The sequence below is a fragment of the Apaloderma vittatum genome, unplaced genomic scaffold, assembly GCF_000703405.1.
Source record: "Apaloderma vittatum isolate BGI_N311 unplaced genomic scaffold, ASM70340v1 scaffold19777, whole genome shotgun sequence".
Lineage (NCBI taxonomy): Eukaryota > Metazoa > Chordata > Aves > Trogoniformes > Trogonidae > Apaloderma > Apaloderma vittatum.
The window spans coordinates 12,749-23,887 of record NW_009726940.1 but is presented as its reverse complement, the minus strand read 5'-3'; the positions used below and the strand labels follow the sequence as shown (position 1 = coordinate 23,887).

Genomic DNA, 11,139 nt, shown 5'->3' with positions numbered 1-11,139 from the left:
ATTTGTGTGGCAGGTGATGGGCTGGAGCTTGATGTTGTCCCATCCAGGTGACCTGCATAGGCTGCAGTGAGATGTACAGGATATGTGACATTCATTCTCCCCAGGGAAGCACAGTATCAAGAGCAAGATCATGTAACAGGAGCTTCTGTGGTAGATGCAAGACCTTGCCCTGAACACATTGTGGTTACACGATCTGATCCTTTGTCTTCTGTTGCCGGGAGGCTGGTAGTGTGGGTGACATTTAGTTTCTTTTTGTATGTGCACTAGTGACTCTTCTGTAAGCATCTTGAAGTATTCCCCGTCAAATGACAGAGAGACAAAGTGTATTTCCTGATGGATAAACCAAGGCAGAGAGGCTGATGCTCTGATACTGAGAATTCATCTGGAACTGAGTCATGGTAACACTGAAAGTGTTTATTAGAAACTTACCGAATTTAAGACACATTTCTCCAAACATCTAACAAATAGAAAACTAGTCTAGGTTTTGAACTTCCCTGAAAACACAAGGCTTTCTGCCAAATTTTACAACAAGCAAAAAGGGAAATGCTAGAATTTACTGTCAGATCTGTTCTGAGGTCCTACAGGGTCCCAGCTGCAGCGAGGGGACCATGGCAGGACTCACCTGCGTGAGCACGGACTCCCGGCGCTGTGTGGATGGAACATCGTACACCTCACTCCTGATATTTGGGACAGAAGCCCGGCATGCTCTCGGCAGAGTAAGCAGGTGCTTTTAGGGGAAAAAACCAAAACAATAATAAGAAAGCTGCAGTGAGCAGTAAGGTCAGGATATCTTAGAAAACTTAATTAGCTGAACAGGCCACCAGAGTAATCACCCTGAAGTGATTCAAAACCTTTCGGCTTTTCACGGATAGTGATAAAGAGGAACTGAGCTTACAAGCAGACATGGTATTTTTCCCCCATAATTCTCCTTTGACAACACTTCTGCTCTATTTCAGATAAGATAATAATTGGCACAACGAATCAAAGGCTTGTTAAGCAAGGGAGAGAAAAGATTTGGAGAAAATCCAGCTTCAGTTATCACTTAAATCTTTACCCTAAAGCAGAACTACTAAAAAAACTAAGGAAGTGGGGGAATTTCTACTTCTCCAGACTCACAAAGCTGTAAGGTCAGGCCACATTTAGTGGGAGTAAGAGCAGCAAAGGACATGGAGAAATTTCTACTTTTCCAGACTCACAAAGCTATTAGGTCCAGCTGCATTTAGTGGGAGTAAGAGCAGTAAAAAGGTACAGGCTGAGGTGCATTATTTTGTAGTTATGAAAAACCGACTCATTTGGCAGGAGCAAACACAGTTACCTCGATGTCCTGTCCAGGTCCGTAAACAGGTAAGTCTGATATGGGAATTACATTATTCAGGTAATTTACAGACTGATTCTCACGTTTGCTTAAAACATTGTTTTAAGAGCTATGACCAGATCTGTGGGACAGTTAGTTAAGATGCCAAAATATGGATATTGGGAAAGGACTTTTTTAAAATCAACCCCAAACCCATGAAGTTTTGCTCATTTAGCATGGCTTTCGCCTGGCTCTCTGCAGCTAGTATTGTAAACTACCGGCCCATAGAAACCCCACTGTGTTACAAATAACTACTTAAAATTGGAAGTAGTGTTCTCCATCATGTGAGTGAGTGTTGCAGTGACTAAATTTAGGGGAAATATGGTAGAGGAACAAGACTCCAGCTTTATGACTGCCTGCTGTGTCTTTGTGAAAGCTCCTTGCTCTCATCTGAAGAAAAGGAATGGTGAGTTAAGGCAAATCCCCTGAGCGCTCTGCCCTGTGAGCCGTCTTGCTTGCAAACAGAGGCAGTGGAGACTGCCCTGAGTAGAAAGGGTAAAAGCCATCCTTAGCCCAGGTCTGTTTTCAGATGGACAAATCTTACTCAGGATACAGCAAAAAGGAAACTCACCAAATATGACATCTTAATATTTTTTTAAAGTACATGCACTCACACTAAAGCAAGAAGATGCCCTCTGTAATAGGCAGAAGTGACTAGGCTCTGAGGGATTTTGTTTTATTGCTTTCAATCAGCTCCCTCTAAGACTTACAGTGGCTTTACCCAGCTGCTGAAAGGACAGCTGGGAATGCCAGGAACTTTGCCGGTTGTCCCAGAGGATCTCTGCGGAGCGGTTCGGAGCGCTGCGGATCGTTCTGCATTCGCACGGGCTGTTCATCCCTGAGCCTGCCTGTGCATCTGCTTGTGACCACCACGGTACAGTTGGTGTAACAGCTGTGACATTGTGCAGGAGGCAGCTCAGGCAAATCTCAGCTTCTAAATAATAAAAGTCCCCCCCCCCCCCTTTTTTTTTTTCCCTTTTCGTTAGAGTAAACAAGGCTTAGGTATATAAACTCATGAAATGACAAAGAGACAGGAATAGCCAAGGAGCTCTTCTGTTGGGCCACTCATTCACTCAAATAATAACAGATGACATTTTCAGCCTGATTTGCTGGCACAACATAAAAAAAAAATTGCATCAAATCAGATCACAGCAAGTGCAAAAGAGTCTTTTGTACGTATTACTCAGTTTGAGCTTGCAGTTACGGTAACTGTACACAAAGGCTGAATGTGCCAGCTGCAGCACTGAAAATTAGGTTTCAGGCACCAGAGAAGTACAAGGTTTGTCTCTTTTCCAGCAACTATTTGCCACCCAGAGGGAACCAGCACCTCGGTTTCCATAATTTGCCTTTCAGCACAGTGGGATGAAAGCTAGCTGACCGAGCCCCATAAATCAAAGGACCATTAAATCAGCCTGAAAAGCTGTATACTTCAGGACTGAATTTCTTCCTTTTCCTTTTTTTGATTAACATTTCTAACATATTTTTTCATGCATGGAATAAATAGCCACCTGGGGCTGGAGAGCTCACAGGACTGAACAAAAACTTGTACTTGAACTCCCTCCCCACCTGCTCTATTTACCTTTCATTATTAAAAGATTCCCCACTCATGCTGAAGAAAGTGTAAGTTGTTTTTTTAATGTTAAGATGCTTGATGTAACATTAAGTTACATTTTCAATTTACATATTTCATCTGAATGCCCAGAACAAGGAGCAGGGAGAAAGAAGAGGCCGGGCAGCTGGGGTGAAGCCCTGGAAAGCTCAGTTTGCAATTCCCCTCCAAAACTGGAGGGACTGGTGGCTGCTCTCATTCCATACACCCTGGTCACTGCCTCAGCAGCCTGGGAGAGAAAAAAAACCAACAAACCAAACAAAACCACCAAAGCCAAAACTAACAAGCCACACATACAATGAAAAGAAAGAAGTTGGGAGAGAAACCAATTCCGACCACACAAGCAAACCCCGTGCCCTCCAGCATATTTATAGCACCTGCTGCTACTTTGAGCAAGCGCAGAGACAACCTTTAGTAGCAGAAGAGAGTAGCAGCAGTGCTCTGAGCTTGCTGAGGTGCTGGAAATAGTAGAAACTAGTCCAAAGGCAGCAATCATACAGTAAAAATGGTTGGTTTGGGTTTTTTTCACCTTTTTTTTTTTTATACTTTTGTTTGTTTGTTTGTTTGAGTTACAAATCATGTTTCTGTGCTGGTGGATGCAAAGACCCCATGTGTGCCCAGAGGACTCTGGATAGATGCATGCTGTAGATCATCACACTTCTGTGTCATGTTATTTTAACTTTGGAATAGGTTTGTAAATAATTTCTAGATTCTTCCAAGCAAATGGTATATTCTTTACTTCCTGTCCTATATTACAGCTGCTTTAAACTGTCAAAAAAGTGAGGGACTAGAGAATATAGAGACTCTCATCTGTTGCCCAGAGCAGTATTTCTCACATAATGCTATAAACTGTAGGAGAATTGAGGGGAGTTTCCTAAACATCATTTATTACAATGGCTTTGCTGCAAATTCCACTAAAATACTCAGGCTAATAGCCTTTATTATTTTCCTGCTCCCAATGATTGTCTTTAATATTAACATTTGTTACTATTATAGCTCCTTATATTCTTACCTGCTGTGTTGAGCTTTGGGTCCTTTCACTGAGCAGCTGCGCAGCCAAGGCTGGGACCTGATATATTCCCGGGGCAGGCGGAGCGGAGACCTTGGCTGGAGATTTAACCCACCCCTCCATCTTCTCGTAGGTGGATGACGCCACGGTCGGCTTGGGCACAGAGGGAACCTGGTAGATGTTTTGTTGGCCTGTGGGCGACTCTGCGGAGTCGCTGCGGGTGGCAGGAGGCAACAGGGCAGCCCGAGAGGCAGCGAGGAGCTGGAGGCGGTTGGCGGGGGCCAAACCCTGCCTGCCGTGGAGGGAGCATTTCCACCAGCCCTCGCTGCCAATGACGTTTTGGTCCAGGACGGTCAGGATGTCTCCTCTGCGGAAGGCCAGCTCATCTGAGCACTCTGCCTTATTGTCGTACAGCGCCTTCGCCAAGGTGGTCTGGGGAGAGGGAGAACATTGGCATTGCACTGTTACCTCAACAAGTGTTAATTAGTTTCTGGTTTGGTGTTTATCTCCACCCTAATTTCAATTTAATTCGAGTCCATGACATTTTTCAGAGAGTTGGTTTCAGAGACTTAAATGTTTGCAACCTATGTCTATTGTTATCTCTTTTCTGCACTGAGCACAGTGATACTGCAATGTATTTCTTCACCGCCTCTCCGCACGAGGCTCTTGAAGAGCACTGCTAACATTCGTTACTTAGAACATCCCTATATAAGAAGGAAGTGCTTTTTGCGTTGCCACTCTGTGAAGTCTTTGTCGCAAACTGCAGCAGAAAATGCATCAGCCATCCAAAAATGGATTGCTACCCAATTTATCTGAGGATTTCAACTGCACATGAAAAAGACTCATTTTTTCTCACCTGAAAACAGAAAAAACCCACAGAAACAAAACCTCAGCCAACTTTGCTTATTTTCCTTTAAACTTTTTCTTTTCTCAGAGCATTATGAAGACAGACCTCTCTGTCACAGCTTAACATGTGCCCAGTGGTAACACCAGCGGCAGGAATACTGCTGAATAGCAGCAATGGGCTGTGGTACCCGTGAAGATCCAGACTCCAGCTAGCTGTGTCCATATCCACCCCAGGCTGCACAGTTGGATCCTACTGAGCATCCAAGGCTAATGATTTATGTGCCACGCTATCTCAGGGAAAAAAAAAAAAAAAAAAAAAATCTAATTATGCACACAGTGACACCAGACAAATGGCTCTGCTGGCTGCTTCCCCACAGGGCAGACCTACCTGTCTTGCATGAAGCCCATAAATTTCTGGCCAAGAGTGTGCAGATCACCACATTTCATTTTGGGTATTTGCTTACTCATTTCAATAAGACAGTTAAAAGGATGAGAAGTATAGCAGCAGGTAGCTTTATTCACCTGAGGCATTGGTGCACGCCATGATGTAATGTTTTTCAGTACAAGATACTATTGGCTTTCAGCTTTCAGATGACGCTGCCTGCTTCCCGGTCAGCAGGACACTGGCTGCGCTTCAGCATTAGTTTCTTATCAGAAAGTGCAAGTAATGTCCAAAGAGATAGCACCCAAATAGGAAACGTGATGCCTTGTATTTTTGTCCAGAGCATTTGCTGTAAGGCAACAGCTGGCTTGGAGCTGCAGCAGAAGCAAACCAATTTGTCAGCTCAGCTGATGAAAATGCCCTGTTGTTCGCTGCACACATTTCTTCACCAGGGTGGCCGTGAACAACGGCCTTTTCATGATACATGGACTTGTCCACCGGCAGCTGCCGGAGATGGACAACAGTCCCATTTACCTTATGTCCTAGCCTGGTTAAAACTGTCTTCTTGCCTCGAACACTGGACTCCGCTTTCTATTTGGACAATGCCAAATAATCTGAAGCACCTGTGTTGAAGTCAGGCGTGTGGGAATCCCACCACAGCCCAGCCTGGGCTTGGGCTTCACACGTTGCAATTGTAAAACCAGGAAAACGGCCAACTTTCCCTATTGTTCATCAACAACACTTCTTGATCTGGCTTAACATTTGATCCCTCATTGTTGAATGATGTGCAGACGTGCTGAAAGACAGACCCTCGTCCTCAGGCCTGAAGAGGATGGGCAGAGGGACACTCTCTCCCTTCTGCAAACACGCCACTGAAACGTGAAGAGCCTTATCCAAGCGCACGCAGGAAACTGGTGGCAGAGCCAGGAAGCCTGAACTCAGGAACTGAGCCCCTGTCTAGTGCGTTAGACAAGAGGACTGTCCTTCCCCGCTGCACCAACACAAAAGAAAATTTAGTTCACAGTGCGGTTTTAAAAGGCATCTAAAATGTTGACAGTGAGCCAGCTAAATCTTTCGTGTTGAAACAGCATACTACACACATCATTGGGCCTTATTCTTTAATTAATCTGTGTATGAACCTATGCAAGTCTAATTTCAAATCTCACTTGTTTTAGAGTAAATATGCTGATTTTCACTAGGTCAAAATTTGGTCTATACACAGTGATAATTTCTGCAGATTATTACAGTAGACTACAGCCTAAGTTATGCAGACTGAGGAGATACTCCTCCCATTCAGCAACAGTAAAACATGGCTGCAGCAGGTATTAGCAGGAAAAATAATTCCAACTGTTCTCTCATCTCTCTTCCTAGGCACTGGTAGGTCTGCTTTGCTGCAAAACGAGTGAAGTGAGAGGACAGCCAGGTCAGTGAAAGCAACAGGGAAGTCTAAGCTCCGTTCAACAGTCACAGAAAGGTTATCAAAACTCAGCTGACCAACATTTCGTTTGGCAATGCCAGATGAGTATATTCAGGGGCGCCTACACCGAATAAAAAGCAAAATTTTCTATCCACTTAGCTTCAGTATTGCACAAGTGCACAACAACATAATTCAATTTTTCATTATTTTGTTTCAGGAGTTCCAGCCATGCCATGGCCATGCTGAGTAAACCAAGGCACTGCGAGGCTGGGTCGGGAACTGCCTCGCTCCTGTCTGTGCCCTGTCCCTCACTGGCACCCAGCCCACAGCCAGCTCCGCAGCTCAGCATCCTACGGGCTCCATCTGCTCAAGTTAAGAAACAGATTACTGAGAAGCCACTGGATGGCAAATCCGTTCCAACTTGCTTTCCGAAGAAATCTCATTTCTGGAGACACTTTTAAAAGAACGCATCCCAGCCAATTGATTTAGTGATCCCAATAACAGTAGGAGCAATTTTATCCGCAGAAGTTACAGGAGGTCCATGGCAGGCAAGTGCCTGATGCCACAGTGGAGAGTGAGGTGTACCGGGTCCGTCCCTGGTTACGTGGAGAGAGGTTTTGCAGCACAGGCTCTGGCTCACCTGATGCGGGGCTATTTCTCAGAAATTGGGCCCCATCTACACCTTCAGCTGTCTAGGACATATGTAAAGCATCACTGTGGCAGCCCCTTTCTATCATGTAACAGAAGCATCTCTGACGTGCCATTAACTATAAACAAGTACTGCATTCCCAGGATCGCAGAGACCTTACGGGATGCTTAGCGAGGAGGAAGCTCTGCTTTGGGGCCAGTGGGATCTGTGTTTCTTCTTTATTACCAGAGGAGCGGAAACCGGCTGTCTAACACTATCATCCACAAAATGCCATCTTGAGCCAGCTGTGTATAGATCGTTGTTATTTTATGTGATCTCGTTAGTGTGTCCTTACAATAACCAACATGTAATAAGTACTAGAGCATCACAGATGAGATCAAAGTGGTTTTCCTCCTTTGATGTTTGTTGCTTGTCCCCCGACAGCAGCCCTGGAAAAAAATCTCCCAAGACAAAGAACATCTTAAAAGCCAGTTCATTGCCCCATGAGCACGCACCTCGGCAGACAGCGCTGCTGCTCTTCTCTCACCGAGCAGATTTCAACAAGACAATGACAGAGCACAGACCTAGAAACAGAGCTTGTGTCCTCTGCAACCTCTTCCCGAGGCACTGCTCTCCCCCATGCAGAGCCCATGACCTCCTTAGAGCAATGCAAATCACTCACATATCTGGAGCCAAGCACACTGAGTAGATTTACAGTGTGAGACCTCTGGTAGCACAGGTTTGGTTAACTTAGGCGTGAAGAAAAGTTCTTGTGCAGCTGGAAGTGTGTCTCCTTTTATTGGAGTGTTGATCAGATGTTAAGATAGTAACCCTCCCTACAAATCTGAATTTTTAAATCTTTATTGTTTGTGTATTCCTTACCCAGTACCGCTCCCACTACAAAACCTTACAGCCCTTGGGAGTCCTCAAAATGAAAGCTGTTAACTCATGTTTATTAATGAAAAAATGGGAATTTTTAATTAAGATAATTGTGCAATTCTATAACGCGAAATTCTATAGTCTTATAACGGGACTACTCACACAGATTGACATCTGTGCTCTGAGCACATGATAAATAACTATTCTAAGGCATCCCCCCATTATTACTAAGAGATCCTGATCCCTCTCCTATTCCGATCTCTGCACAATCATCAGAAAAAAAAACCCTCATAAAATACATGCAAGTATTGATAGAAAAATTCTTCATGATTATCAAAATTATCACCACTATATATATAAAAAAAAAATCTACTGTCTCAAATTTGCTTCTTCAGAAAAACTCCATTGAAATAACCTTAAAAAAGGGATAGTTTTAAACATAGGAGTTTCTTCTGTGGATGAAGATAAATATTTTTCAGCTGCATTTTGCACATAAACAAAATAAATCTGTAAGCACTTTCAGCTCAGAAAAATGGGACTTAAAATATTTGAGAAGGAAAAGATACGACTAAAGACAGCGGGTTGTGTTTGCACAAGTTATGTTCGTGCATCAGTGACACCCTCTGACATGTTTACAGAACTGTTCTCAGTTAATCTCTTCACCTCCGAGCAAAGCTTAAGAAATAAACATTCTCCATTGCCCCCACGCTTCCCAGAGAAGTCCCTGTTAAAGGGCAGCCAAGCTGAATCAATTTAAGTTTTGCCCAGCTCAGTTAATTGCAGACAGAGCTCGCGTGGTCACCAGCCACAGGAGAATTTACCCCAAATGCTCAGATCTTTCTCTACCTGCACGTAGCTCCCTTGCAGCCGCGGGGCTTGCACATCCCACCTGATGTGCAACCTTTTCCGCGACTTGCAGAAGGTCCTTCCACTGTATTTTTTGTTTTGTTCGTGTATTTTGGAAAAGTGTTCTGGTTACACAGATGTTTCAGATCTTTTCTGTACATTTCAGCAAGGAATGAATGTCAGGACTTGCTTTTATTCCCTGTTCATCAGTTAATTGATTTTTGGACGAGGGAACTTGGTGCTAATCAGCACGTTTTATATCCTGAATGTTCAAATTGGTTTTTGATAAAATAAAGAACAAGGAGCTTTTAAACTTCAGGCAGAACCACTTAGAAACTGCGCAGGGATATGCACTACAAGCCAGTTCTGTTAATTTTCCCCCAACTCTCTTTTCTCCACAAGTGCAGTTAATCAAATTCTAGCTCTGTTAGAACTCACAGAAACCCCCACTGTTTTCAGCGCGATCAGGATTTCATCTTCATTCATGGCATTTTTGCACGCGTGGTCTCGTGCACAGGTTAAAGGAAAAATAAGCTGCTATTTCCTGATACTTAAAAAAAAACGAATAAGTGTGTATTTCTGGGTTTTGGTTCCTCCTCCTAGCCAAAGCTTTTTGCCCATATGCACCAATTCCTTTTTTTGAATTCCTAAACATTTTAGTGGCTTAATTATGTTTTACGACAACACTTATTTCCAAGCGTGGATTTAAAGATGCAGAAAGTTCTGACAAGTACCCGTTTTCTCCTTCTGCTCCCCAAGTGATAGGTGCTTCAGAGACTCGTTCGAGCAGGGTCCTTGCTCTCCTTCCTCTGCTTGCCCAAGGAACGGGGAAGAATTCCTAGGACTGAGGAGCAGGCGGCAAGCTTTTCATGTGCAATGACTGCCAGACCTTCTTCCTCCTGGGTGCAGGAGCGTGACAAGACGCCTTCCTCGCATCCCATCTGACCCGTGGCAGAGTTTCTGCTGATTCTCTGGGTGAAACAACAGCGACGGAGGAGGCAGAGGCTCAGGACGGGGGTTTGATTCATAATGAATCAGCGGCAACACCGCAGCTCTCAAGAAGCTGCCGCTTCCGCCAGCTCTCTCAGTGCAGTTATCTTCCCCAAACCATTAATTAGTTAAATTTCTTTTTTAAGACCACCCTTTTGGACAAAGTTGTGTTTATGTGAAATGTTAATATTTCCCTGGGAGAAGAAGTGGATGGTTTTCCCCACCCTCATCTCTGCTCCCGGGCAGCAGCTGCACGTTCCCCTGTCATTAACGTGGGGGCACACGGGGACCGCGCAGACCCTGACCCGAGTCCCAGCTGCCAGAGATCAGCTGGAAGGGCAGGCTCCAGGATTCAGCTTCACGGCCAGACAAATCCTGCTTGGCCCAAAACAAGCTAATGCTGGGTGTCTGGATGCGCACTAGGCTTGAAGTCTGGGCAAAAACATTAACAGATGATTATAAAATTAATTTGATCCATCCACTTATTCCCCCCAAAGCAGGATTTCCTAAAACTGAACACTGCCACCACTCCTTCCCTCTTTTGAGCTTCATGGTCAGTCAGCACTCTAGAGTTCACCAGCTTTCCTGGGCTCGTATAACTCATACCGAAATTACTTGAACTTTTCTTCATCCTCAAGTGACTCAAGTTTTTTTTTTTCCAGGTTCTAGTAATTAGTGCAAAAAGCACCATCTTTTTTCGAGGTAATGCATAGCTCAAGTATTAGTCATTTAAGCTCACTATTTCCAGGAAAATGCAGAAGGCAGGGGATATCCTAACAGCCAGTCAGGGTCATTTGTGGCAGCTTATTTAATAAGGCTTATCACTGCCCAATGTGCATGGTACAAAACCTCACCCTTCTTTACCATTCTGTTCATGCTGATAAAGTTTTGGGGTTTTTTTCAGCTTAACTTGGATTGTATTTTTAAAATTAAGACTGTATTCTCTGTTAGTAACACGCAAGAAAGATCAACAGCATGCTTTGGAAAGGGATCTGACAGATCCAGATATCACACTTTACACATTTCCACCACAAATGAAATAAGCAAAGCCATTCAATGAACTGCAACAGAAATTAAAATAATCTAATACTTACATTGACCTTCATTTTGCTGTGTCCTATTTCCCTGTTACTGCATCACCCAAGGAGCAGGATGAGACCTCCCCCAGCCCAGCCCAGC

The 11,139-nt window shown here is 44.1% G+C and overlaps 1 protein-coding gene across 1 annotated transcript in view; it reads right to left on the bottom strand.

The window, feature by feature from the left end:
- The window catches only part of CASS4 (Cas scaffolding protein family member 4), an 11,566-nt gene extending 6,204 nt beyond the window's left edge, over positions 1-5,362 (bottom strand). Inside the window, exons 1-3 of the mRNA XM_009873489.1 lie at positions 5,341-5,362; positions 3,976-4,433; positions 623-727 (exon numbers count right to left, since the gene is read on the bottom strand). Coding sequence (XP_009871791.1) covers positions 623-727; positions 3,976-4,433; positions 5,341-5,362 — 585 coding nt within the window. The remainder of the gene's footprint in view (positions 1-622; positions 728-3,975; positions 4,434-5,340) is intronic.
- Positions 5,363-11,139: the final 5,777 nt, after the last annotated feature.